Below are 13047 nucleotides of genomic sequence, written 5' to 3'. Positions count from 1 at the left end.
TTTAGCAGTGGGGATATCATCAATGAATATAATTAATTGAGAGTATAATTAATGAATTTTCAGAATAATTTGTTGTTATTATACTTTGAATCTATGCCAATAGCTGTTTATATCTATTCATTATTTCTGGAAAACTTGTCAAATTGAAATAGATCTTACACTTGTTTCATTGCTTTAAATCTCTCTTCTCTTTTATTATCTTCAAGTTTTAAAACCTTACAGAAGCTGCTTACTGTTGCTTTGGCATCATCTTCTTTTAATGTTCTGAGAATATACACCAGATTTTCATTTGCCTCAGAGATAAATATCTAAGAGTATTACAGGCTATGCTACTCCTTATCACATATTAAGTTTTCCTCGACATCAAACATCTTGTTTGGGATCAGAGAAAGGGAAGGAATATTAGAAACAAGCTCCTTCCACACTCCTCCCACGAAGAGACACTCAGCGTCTCCAAGAAAAAAAAAAAAGAAAAAGAAAAAGAAAAAGGGAAAGGAAAAACTCTTAGGTTTTAAATTCATAGTTTATAGTACAGTGAAAACACTAGGATGTTTATATCAGTATGAATATTCTAAAATAATCTTGTCTTAAAACTACCACTGAGTTGTACAACTAAAGAGACAACAGACTTGATCCTGTGCAATGCCCTTGGCTGAGTTTACAGTCTTGCCAGGTCTCCCACAGGGAAAATGATGGCACTGATTAAGGAAGGAGGCAGAGAATGGGGTCTGGATATCCTCAGCCTCCCTGCTAAATAGGTGCTTGACTCTTCGATTCTGGTCTTGCCTGCAGAGCCTTAAAAAGTCACATACAACACAATGCACTGCAGAAAGGTACCGCATCCAGCTGCATCAGATATAACATTTGAATTTTCTGTGCATGTATGTCTAGGAAGCTGCACAAGTAGCTATACATTTTTCTTCCCTTTCCCTTTTCATCCGTCTTCTTTTTTTTCCTTCTGACCTATGTACAGAATCTCTTTGGATTCACAAACACCATTCATTCTGTTCCCACTAAACTATCCTGTTGAAAATTATACATAACATGGAAAAGCAAATATGCAAATATAGCATTATATCAAATAAAACTGTCTGGATGCAAGCTTCATTTAACGTAAACGATACAACCCACCAAACTAGAGCTGTATCGTGTTAACCAAACACCTGAACAAGGCCAAGGTGGCAAATTCAGAAACTTTCCTTAAGTGTGTCCAGTGCAGACAGAGCTGCCTCCAACGCTGGAATCGCCTCAGCAAGGTCACTTTCACACTCATTTTTCAGGGCTTGGGCCTCTTCGGCCTTCCCACTGGCTATCTCTTCATCTAACTTCACAAACTTTCTTTTTGCTTCTACTTGTGCAGATTCTATCTCAATAACCTAAAGAAAAGAAATGTGAATATTAAAAAAAAAACAAAGACAAAATTCCAAGTAATATATTGGTTCTTCAAGCCCAGAAACAATAGAACATTTGAACACTAGGGAATTGAACACATCCTTGTGAACGGTAGAAAGGTTTTTTAAGAACAAATGTTCTGAAATCTGAAGGCAAATGGATAGAGCTGGAAGCGGTCATTCCGAGTGGTAACCCAGATACAGAAAGACAAATGTCATGCTGTCTCTCTCACTTGTGGATCTTAGTCTAAAATCTTTCGATATATTTGTCTTCGTTAGAATACCCACAGAGGTCAGGAAGTTAATAAGGAGATAGAGAAGGAACGGATTCCCCGGGGGTGGGATGACACAGAAAGCAGTGATATAAAGGGGAAAGAGAAATTATAAACAAAAGGGTTAAATGGGGTTTGGAATGGGAAGGTAGAGGAAGAGATACAGGGGAGAATAACTAACATAAAGACTTTCTGGAAAAAAACATCTTTTTAAACATATGCGGAGGCTCCCAGAGCGTCTGCGAACATAGGGAACGTAGATGAGTCACCCTGTAATAATGCCTACCAGACACTACCGGTTAGCAAAGCCCAGGAGTGTGTCCTCCATAGAGGATCTCTTGGCCATTAAGCTTCCACAGATACCAAATATAGCAGGCCATCATCGTTTCTCTGGGTGACCCTTCAACTTTATGGTAAAACCCTGTTGCTGGACGCTCCACATACTCGGGGCATAGAGCACCGAGAAATCAAGCTGGTGTTGGACTTGGAAGCTTCATCCCTACTGGCTGGCTTTCATAGTGCCGGAAAGTGCTATGCATGTTGCCAGAGGAGAAAAGTAGTTATCAGTCTTATCTAGCATTGATCCCTGACAGCTACAATAATTACCTGTCCAGCAAGAAATTCTCACTGGTACGACAGTGTAATAATGGAATGGGAGTAATAAAATACTTTCTGATATGATTTAAGGCCTGATTCACATGATGCAACCCATATTTGGCACTGTTATTGGGGCCAAGAACCACACAGGTTGTAGTTGAGAACTGTTACTATTACTTTTCAGATGCCTAACAATTTTTATAACCAAAGATTAATATAGCTCACAAATTTTATCAGAGAAGCTTCTATATCACATCCTTCTTCTCCCAAGTTTTGGGATTACTGTGGAAGAGTGGGTAGAAAGACTAAGAGTCAGAGGCAGTAGTGAATACAGGGAAACATTCCTGGCTACGGCAGGGCAGGTGCATATATGAACTCAACAGTTATGACAGAATGCAAAAGCCATGTGCAAGCTCACACAATGACCATCCCTAACTGGAGAGCTGTTGGAAAGTGATGGCTATTTGAAAAGATGTCCCTCAACGGAGGAATGGATACAGAAATGGTGGTATTTTTACACAATGGAATACTACTCAGCAATCAAAAATGAGGAAATCATGAAATTTGCAGGCAAATGGTGGGATCTAGGAAAGATCATTCTGAGTGAGCTATCCCAGAAGGAGAAAGACACACATGGTATATACTCACTCATATAGTCCTATAAGGTATGATAAACATAATATAATCTATACACCTAAAGAAGATAAACAAGAAAGAGGACCCGGGGTAAGATGATCAATCCTCACTTAGAAAGACAAATGGGAGGTGCATTGGACATAGGAGAAAACAAGTAACAGGACAGGAGCCTACTGCAGAGGGCCCCTGAGAGACTCTACCTAGCAGTGTATCAAAGCAGATACTAAGACTCATAACCAAACATGCAGCAGAGTGCAGGGAATCATATGAAAGAAGGGGGAGTTTGTATGATGTGGAAAGGATAGGAGCTCCACAAGGACCAAATATATCTGGGCACATGGGTCTTTTCTGAGACTGACATTCAACCAAGGACCATGTATGGATATAACCTAGAACCTCTGCGTGGATGAAGCCCGTGGTAGCTCAGTAACCAACTTGTTTCCCATAGTAAGGGGAACAGGGACTATTTCTGACAGGAACTCAATGGCAGGCTCTTTGACCTCCCCACCCCCTAAGGGAGGAGCAGTCCTGCTAGGCCACAGAGAAGGACTTTGTAGCCAGTTCTGAAGGTACCTGATAAAACAGGATCAGATGAAAGGGGAGCAGGTCCTCCCCAATCAGTGGACTTGGAAAGGGGCAGGGAGGAGATAAGGGAGGGAGGGAGGGCTTGGAAGGGAATGAAGGAACAGATACAGCTGGGATACAGAGTTAATAAAATGTAACTAATAATAAAAAAAAAAAAAGAAAAGAAAAGAGAGAATTAGCTTTTTTTTCTGGTAGGTCTAACAGACTCTAGTATTTAGGAGTATATAAGCAGCACTAATAGGACTCAATGAGTTAAAAAAATAAGGACGCAAAGTTGGGTGGAAATAGAATGGTGAGTGTATCTGGGAAGAGATAAAGAGAGGGACAAAATGACTAAAATACAATGCGTGAAATTCTGAAAGAAGTAATAAAATATTTTAAAACAAAAAGCTAGGTGTAGAATAAAATGAGAAGAAATCTAAATATGTATGACCTTCTTTGGAAATGGGTTCTATATCACCCTTTAAAAGTGACAAATATATACAAAAAGTGAGATATCCAGTCAATAGAAAAGTGTAAACTCCACAGGTTCCAGGGGCAAAAAATTAAGGTTAATTTCAAGACTAGTTTTACACCATTCAATTGTCCTTTGACATCACTAAAAATATTGATGTCCTACCTGCATCATACGTGCGTTTTCAATCTTTGCCTCCTCCAATTTGGGCTGTAACTCAACAAGCTCCAGTTTCATTTCGCCAACCTAAACAGACGGGTTACATTAAGTTTTCACTTCTGTAATAGCTGACATAGAAATCAGAAACTTAAGTGCACCATAAAAGGCTGGACATGAAAAATATTAATTTTCCCTGTTCCTTGCATGATAAAGAGAATCATGAGAACACATATAGTTCTTCTCACAAAAGGCTTTGAGTCTTTTAGGTATTACACAGAACACTAGGAAAAGGTAGTGGCCAGATGCAACCAGAAAGCATGGCAGCTCAGGTACTTACATCATACTATGGTATGAGACAAAAACACCAGTAAGTATCAGCAGCATTAGACTCCTTAGAAAAAGCCCATTTTATATTTAACATCTGCTACAACAGAGAGCCAAAATAGATTTCTCATTCTCTCAAGTGACTCGTTATTTGGTTCTTTGTGATTTGGGCCAACTTAATGAGTCTCTCTAAAACTTTCTCATCTGTAAAATGAAGCCGTTAAGAGATGCTACTTCTCAGAGCTGATAAATGAGTGACTGCAGCCTTGAGAATAACATGCTTCCAACAAACAGTTGCTCTTGTTTTTGTTGCTGTTTTTTACAGCTATCGTATGCTTTACGATTTTGAACAGCTTATCGAATTTACCTGAGACTCAGCAAAAGCTAACTGGTCAAGTCCATTCACATAGCGTTGTTTTGCTTCCATGACAGCCTGACGTTTCTTAGTCAAAAGCTGCCGAAATGAGCCAATAAGTTCAAGATAAGAAGTAGCGGTAACATAGTTATGTCGTCCTAAGTCTTCTAAAAACCTAAAAGAGAGGCAGCAACAGACTGCAGTATAAGCAATGGATTTCACACTGATGTAAATTCAGCACAGCATTAGCCACAGGCGTTATAGGTAAAGGTTAAGGCTTATCCAGAACATGCTAAGCTATTGTCTGAGGTAGGCAAGCATCAGGAAAGGGGACTGCAAATGGGACAAGTTTAAGTGGCATCGTATGTTACATGCTGGCTGAAGGGATAAGGCCAGGCATACGTGTGTATGCTTATACATGGAAGGATATAGAGGGGATGTACAAGTGTGCAGACTATGACACACTGCTCGGTACCTTGTCCAAGCCAATTTTGCTGGGTAACTGACTCTAGATGAACAATATAACAGCAATTAAGCTCATGCCTCTACAATACAAGGATATAATGATCAATACTTAGAACGCATGCGGTGATGTATCAGAAAAAAAAAAAAAACAGTTGTGTGTTTGTCTGATTCTAACTTCTTCTGGTCATTTTTCAGATCTTTGTGAGACAATTTTGGATCTTCATAATAAATTATTCCTTTCTATTATTTGCTAGCTGAGAGTTTTAACTAACCAAATAACCAGAAAGCTTAGAAGACAAAGAAAGAAAATCTAAGGCATTTAAAATACAATGCATTTTTGTAATTCAAAATGTCATTATTATTAACCTTTTTGAAAGGTCCATAATGGAAGTGTGAAAGTGTTTACAGATCGGGACTATCTCTTGTCGCTCAGCCTCAGTAAGCGCCAGGGTTTCTAAGAAACTCACAGCTACACGCTCAAGAGCATCCTCAGGCCATGGCTAGAAAGAAGAAAAATTTATTAAAGATGAGCAGTTTCAATCCAACCATGTGAGCTGTGACTTCATTTAGAAGAAGAGTTTAGGATTATGAAGTTGAAACTTTAATGATGGAAACAGAATTAAGTAGATTGAGGTCCCAATATTTTTTAGATTTTTATATACGTTAAAATGGAGATAAGGAGAGCACAGTAAGAATTAATGATATGTTACATGTTAAGAACATAATTCGACCACTTTCTCTGCGCCTCTACTTGGATATTCATTAGGCATTTCAGTTTTAGCATGTTTGTTGCATATGATGCTGTCTACTCAATATCTATTAGCTCCTTTTCCCTGATTAGAGAAAAGGAGGAACACTTTTTAAATTTGGATTTCTGTCATTAATGTCCCTCATAATCTCTATCATAACATCCAAAAATTGAATTTTTATTTTCTTCCACCCAAATGTTCTTCTTACGCAGTCTTTTCCATCTCAGTGAAATGCCTTCTTCTGCTTCATCCTGGACTAGGCCAATTGTGACTTTGCTCTGGGACCTTTATCTTGCTGTTTCCTCTGTCCAGAATCCTGTTTTCTCAGACCTTCATATGGTTTACTTTCTCTCTTCCTTCATATTTATGCCCAAAAGTATCATAAAGATCTTCCCTGGATGGTCTTTCTAGAACACCTGCTCCTGTTATTACATGACCTCCTGTAGTGTTGCCTTCAGAACTTACCAACACCTCACAACCACTGGCTTATTTTTCTATTATTGGCTTCCATTTAACCACTAATAAAATTAAAACCCGTAGAAACAAGGACTTTCTTTTTATCACTGCTTGATCTTCAGTGCCTAAAACAACACTTGGTAGCAAACATTTTAAATAGTTAATGAAACAGTTTATGCTTCTTTACTTTTCAGTAGAATATTTTTCAGCTTTCCTTTCAGTCAGTTTCAACAAGACGCTTGTAGGTTTTTTGTTGTTGTTGTTGTTTTTTTTTTTTTTTTTTTTTTTTTTTTCCTTTTAGAGCAGTATATTTTTTAAGAACTTCCTTTTTTGGGGAACGGGAGGATTCAGGACAGGGTTTCTCTGTAAAGCTCTAGCTATCCTGTAACTCACTCTGTAGACCAAACTGGCCTCAAGCTCAGGGATCTTTCCTGCCTCCTGCCTCCTGCCTCCTGCCTCCTGCCTCCTGCCTCCTGCCTCCTGCCTCCTGCCTCCTGCCTCCTGCCTCCTGCCTCCTGCCTCCTGCCTCCTGCCTCCTGCCTCCTGCCTCCTGCCTCCTGCCTCCTGCCTCCTGCCTCCTGCCTCCTGCCTCCTGCCTCCTGCCTCCTGCCTCCTGCCTCCTGCCTCTGTCTCCTCTGCCTCCGCCTCCGCCTCCGCCTCCGCCTCCGCCTCCCTTCCCAAATGCTGAGACTGAAGGCACAACCTACCACCCTCATGTCAGCAAACCTCTTTTGATCAGAAGTCCTGAACCAAGGAAAAATGTTGCCCTTCTTCCAAATAAGAGGGACTTTCTCCTCTCTGAACGTCCTCAGGATGGCACATTGCTTCATTGTTGACTTCAGAATTCAGAAAATCTCGGACAGGAGTCTTGAGCCTCATGGCCTTCATACTAGACCTGTAGCACCAACTCTTCAAGGCCTCCAGTTTGTGGAATGAAGATTTTGACAACTTCAATGATCCGTAATCTTGGGGACCAAATCCACTCATAATCCTCCCCAACACACATACACACACACACACACACACACACACACACACACCTCTTTGTATTAAACTTTAAAATATGGGGGCTATATCCTATGGTTCCAAACCCGCTTTCTATGTAACTGATTTATCTTCACACTTTAAAAATTGGCTGTCTTCAGTATATGCTTTGCGTATCAACATTATGTGTCTTTCTTTTACTGACTGTTTTCTTTCATGTCTTCTCCAGATTGTGAACTCTTTCTGGGCAACACATAATCTGTCAGCTCCTAGCAAGTAAGCACTGTAACCCTTCCTAAGTACCACACCCATCATTAGAGTAACTGAGCAATAGACACTCGCTGAATATTAGCCAAGCTTCAATAAGATTTTGATAAAATTCCCAGAATGAGTAATTCTGCTTCCTCAGAGCAAAACAAAGCAAAACAAACCTGAAACCAGTCAATAGTACAACAATTGATGAGAGATGGAAACTGTCTCAGACGATTGCGAAAGGCATCTCCTATAGGGCTGAAGGCCACCACGATGTGCAGATTATCTTTGCAGCGATTTACGAAGAAAGCGAACAGGGCTAAGGGGCTGAGTTCACCATGTTTGTTGCCAGCCTGAGCTACTGGACGAACGCCCTAAGAATAGAAAATAGAAAACCCTGTAAATAAACATATACTTATTATAAGGAGATTACCTGCTATGAGATATTAGAAATGAGGTTTGTATTAACTATCACTAAAATTTTATTTTTATAACAAAGGGATGGCTTTGATACAGATTGTGCCTCTATAATCTCTGCCTACACTATAATTTTATAATTTACAAACAAATATCTGCCAAGAATTTACCAGGAAAAGATAACCAGAAAAACTCATCAAGATTATATGTAGGCCTAAAGGCAACATTGTTTTTATGGGGAAAAAATAAAAAGTACTGCAATGTCCACCTGAAAGAAACTGACTAAACATAAAACATCCCATAACCTTTATACCGAGTTTTATAAAATTTTTTTCAACAACAAAGTAAAAGCAGACTCAGAAAGACAAATATTGACTGTGTGCTTTCTCTCATAAGCAAAATCTAGATTAGATATGTGTTATATATAATAATTATATATGATACATATGATGTACAGTAGAAATATGCAGAAAGAAGATTTAAGAAAGGGTGAGAAGAATGAGGAGATAACGGGAGAAAAAGACAAATATTATGGATATAACCTATAACCCCTGCTTGGATATAGCCCATGGTAGCTCAGTATCCAAGTGGGTTCTCTAGTAAGGGGGACAGGGACTATTTCTGACATGAACTCAGTGGCTAGCTCTTTGACACCCCCCCCCGGGGGGTAGCAGCTTTGCTAGGCCACAGAAGAGGACATTGTAGCCAGTTCTGAAGAGACCTGATAAGCTAGGGTCAGATGGAAGGGGAGGAGGTCCTCCCCTATCAGTGGATTTGGAAAGGGGCAGGGAGGAGATGAGGGAGGGAGGGTGGGATTGGGACGGCATGAGGGATGGGGCTACAGCTGGGATACAAAGTAAATAACCTGTGATTAATATAAAAAATAAAAATTATTATAAAAAAGAAAGTTCTCTTTAAAATGTGGAACTTAAATTTAACGGAGAAAGGAGACTTTCTGGAGGGAGAAAAGATCTAAAGGAAGGTGATAAGCAGAGTACAACATCCTAAAATAACCTGTTAGTTTGTATGCATACAAAATAACAAAAACAAAACTCTTAAGATGTATTATTACGTGCTATGGTAAGATTAGCAAAATATAATAAATGACTTCTCAGGAAAGAAGTCATGCTGGTACTGAAACCCTATGGCTCCAGAGGCTCATAAGCCCTGAGGGGAAGCATGCTACTGTCGCTTTTGCTAAATGGACATGTTGTCAAAGTACCTTCGAAATCCTTGTGCTTATTTCATGAATCAGTGCTGCTTTCAACCTTGGTCAGACAAAGTCCCTTTTTGCAGTGGGCTGCAGTTAATGCAGAACTCATGCCTGGTTAAGATACTGTTGAGTTCACATTCCTAAATGGGACATCTGTATCATAACCCCACCCCAAGGTTCAGATAGCAACAGAGAAGAAACTGTGAAGACTGTAGAGTGGAGGAGAGGGAGGAGTGCTGTGAGATGCTGCCTTCTAGCCCCGAGCTGCACTGGTGAATTCATAGGCACACAAAATCAAGCCAGCATGCATGAAGGAGGGGCTCACTAGACCTCACTCAATTGCTACTGGCATCGATGACTCTGGAGAAGGGCTAGCCAATCTTATTCAGGGCCTGTGCCCCGTGTACAGCCCCATACCCATGTGCATGCTGGCAGCACTAATCAGACTCTGTGAATTATAAAAGCTAAAACAAAGACCTGAGGAAGGAGGGGGTCATATGTGAGGGGTCTGAGGAAGGAGAAGGGAATTGGTGAATGGACATGGTCAAGACATACCATGTACAAGTATGCAATGGTTAAAGAATAAATAATATATATTACAAATATATATATTTCTGAGACTGATACTCCAACCAAGAACCATTCATGGACTTAACCTAGAACCCCTGCACAGATGTAGCCCATGGCAGCTCAGTCTCCAAGTGGGTTCCATCGTAATGGGAACAGGGGCTGTCTCTGACATGAACTGATTGGCCTGCTCTTTGACCGCCTCCCCCTGAGGAGGGGGCAGCCTTACTAGGCCACAGAGGAACAATGCAGCCAGTTCTGTTGAGATCTGATAGACTAGGGTCAGAGGGAAGGAGAGGAGGACCTCCCCTATCAGTGGACTTGGAGAGGGGCATGGGAGGAGAAGAGGGAGGGAGGGTGGGATTGGGAGGAGATGAGGGAGGAGGCTACAGCTAGGATACAAAGTGCATAAACTGTAATTAATAAAAAAATTAAAAAGAATAATTGATGAAATATATATTTATACACACACATTAATGTAGTGGTGTATCCCTACACTCCTAGCACTTAGTGGGCAGAGCTAGGAGACCAGTCAGCGCTGCACTTCTAAGACCCAATTTTATGAAAAAAGAAGGCGGACATAAGCTGGACATGATGCACACCTGGAATCCAAGTTCTCAGATGCCTAAGGCAGGAAGACTGCTTGGACCCAGGTACTTGAGGCCGAGCAACATAGAGAAACCTCATCTCAAAAAACATACACAGGGCCTAGAGCAGAGCTTCTCAGCCTTCCTGATGCTGCGACCCTTTAACAGTTCCTCATGTTGAGGTGACCCCCAACCACAAAATGATTTCATTGCTGCTTCATAATGTAATTATCTGATATGCAGGATAGCTGATATCTGCTATGAGACCCTCAAAGGGACCTCAAGCCACAGGTTGAGGACCCCTGGGCTGGAGAGAGGCCTCGCTGATCAAGAGCACTCGCTGCTCGTTTTGGGGCCCTGAGTTCAGTTCCCAGCATCCATGTCTGGTGGCTCATAACTGCCTGTAATTTCAGTTCCGAGGGACATGAGGTGGACACTAGCACACACTCTCTCATGCACACAAACAAAAAGAAAATATTTTAAAAGTGTACAGAAATATGCAAATATAAAATAAAATAGTGAAGTAGTGAAAAGTTTAATTAGAAAATAACAACAACAACAATAAAACAGTAATTGCTCATTTTGCTTGATTCCCTCACCTCTCTATAACCTGACAGTTGACAGCAGTAGCTGCTACACATTTGTATTTTGTCAATTAGACCATAAAACCTGACTTTAATTCATACCATTTACACACATGTATACATACATAAGAAGTAACATATACTAAAAATATATAATATATAAAGAAAACTATCATTTCTTATATGTATCAATGCTAATATTATAAACTATATATGTACAAATATGTATATAATATACATATAAATGTACACATATATAAATAAAACTATCTTTTCTCACAGTCCTAGCATATACATTGATTCTAATATTATTGTAATATACATATACAAATGAATATATAATATGCACATATACTGTATATAAAATACATATACACATATAACATAAATAAATCTATCCTTTCTTACAATCCTAATATATATGTGTATATATTATATATAAATGATTAGAACTAATATATATATTAGAACTCTAAGAAAAGATAGTTTTATTAAGAATTTGGGAAATCATACTGGACTGCAGAAAGCCATACAATTAATCGAGCAGGTAAGTCATGTTTTCTTTCTTCCTGTGTCTTTCTTTCTTTTTGAGACCATGTCTCAAAATATAGTCCAAGCTGCCATCAAACTCCTGATCCTCCCGCTTTAGTCTTATGAGTGCTAGGATTAGAGGTGTGTGCTACCATACCCTGATCTGGTTCTTACATCCGTTTAAGAGATGATATTAAACTCTAATCAACCATAAGCATGCTAAACATCACCAAACATACAAAATAATTGCTACTTTATGAAGATAATAATTATAAAATAATTTTTGACTCACAGCTATGCTAGAATAAAATCCACCAAAATGGTATGTTAAACTAATATACTTTAAATTGTATAAGCTATATTTATTTAATTGCTTAATTTTTATAAGCTATATTTATCCTGACGATCACAGCAAAGTTTTCAGGATTAGAGCAGCCCCCCCCCCAAGCACTTACCTCCATGACTTCCTGCTTCTCATCCGCTGCGAAAATGTTAGGGACTTCCCCAGTGTTGAGCACGCTGTCGATGTCCTCCAGAAAGGCCTCCTCTTTGATCTGAGTGTCTGTGATCAGAAAGACGGTCTTCTGGCCTTTCATGCCTACATTTCTCAGCAAGGTCTTAAAGGAAAATGGACGGATAAGCAGAATGCAGTGGGCTTGCGTTGGGTTTGCTTTCCCCTTCTTTTCACATTTTGGTTTAAGGGACTTTGATTCTGGAGGTGCTGTCAATCAAGAACTCCATTTCTCCCATACCGTGGGGGAGCAATGCAGACTACTTAGTTTCCTCAAGCTTGTAGACATAACAGTTGGTTCAGGAGGCATGTGATTAAGGACCCAGTCAAACTGTTCCTTTAAGAACTGAAGTGGGGCTGGAGAGATGGCTCAGGGGTTAAGAACACTGGCTGTTTTTCTAAAGGTCCTGAGTTCAAATCCCAGCAACCACATGGTTGCTATAATGAGATCTGGTGCCCTCTTCTGGTCTGCAGGTGTACATGCAAGCAGAACACTATATAAATAATAAATAAATAAAATCTTTGAAAAAAAAAAAAAGAACTGGGATGGACTTAAAATATGGCCCTTGTTATCCTGAGAAGGATGCTCACAGAGGCCACTGTACAACATATTTGGGTCAAGTGTGTTGCCTCATGGAATGAGAACCAGCTGGAGAAGGAAGACAAATGAAGAACATTGCCAAGGGAATAGAGAGAAATTTCTAATTTTGGCCCTTAAATTGAGTCATGTTAAATGACTATATACCTCTGAACACTCAAGTCCTGTAACCAATCATGTTCTCTTTTGCCTAAGCATGAGCTGTGTTTGTTTGTGTTTAGCAAACTGAAGCAAAATTCCTGTAAATAAAAATATAGACTCAGTAGTATGATGGAGATGATTTGTAAAGGCCTATTAAAACTGACTGTTAAAATTTCAAGAACTTTTGAAGATACTGTTAGAAATAGCCAGGATTAAAGT

General features: G+C 39.6%; 1 protein-coding gene across 1 annotated transcript in view; it reads right to left on the bottom strand.

Annotated features, from left to right (window-relative positions):
- Dnah12 (dynein axonemal heavy chain 12) overlaps nt 1-13047 on the bottom strand; it is a 166890-nt gene that overhangs the window by 55686 nt on the left and 98157 nt on the right. The window contains exons 44-49 of the mRNA XM_060390747.1: nt 12034-12195; nt 7859-8053; nt 5605-5738; nt 4786-4948; nt 4101-4181; nt 1196-1376 (exon numbers count right to left, since the gene is read on the bottom strand). Coding sequence (XP_060246730.1) covers nt 1196-1376; nt 4101-4181; nt 4786-4948; nt 5605-5738; nt 7859-8053; nt 12034-12195 — 916 coding nt within the window. The remainder of the gene's footprint in view (nt 1-1195; nt 1377-4100; nt 4182-4785; nt 4949-5604; nt 5739-7858; nt 8054-12033; nt 12196-13047) is intronic.

The sequence above is a fragment of the Meriones unguiculatus genome, chromosome 9 (assembly GCF_030254825.1).
Source record: "Meriones unguiculatus strain TT.TT164.6M chromosome 9, Bangor_MerUng_6.1, whole genome shotgun sequence".
NCBI classification, from domain to species: Eukaryota; Metazoa; Chordata; class Mammalia; order Rodentia; family Muridae; genus Meriones; species Meriones unguiculatus.
This window is presented reverse-complemented; position numbering and strand designations above follow the sequence as displayed.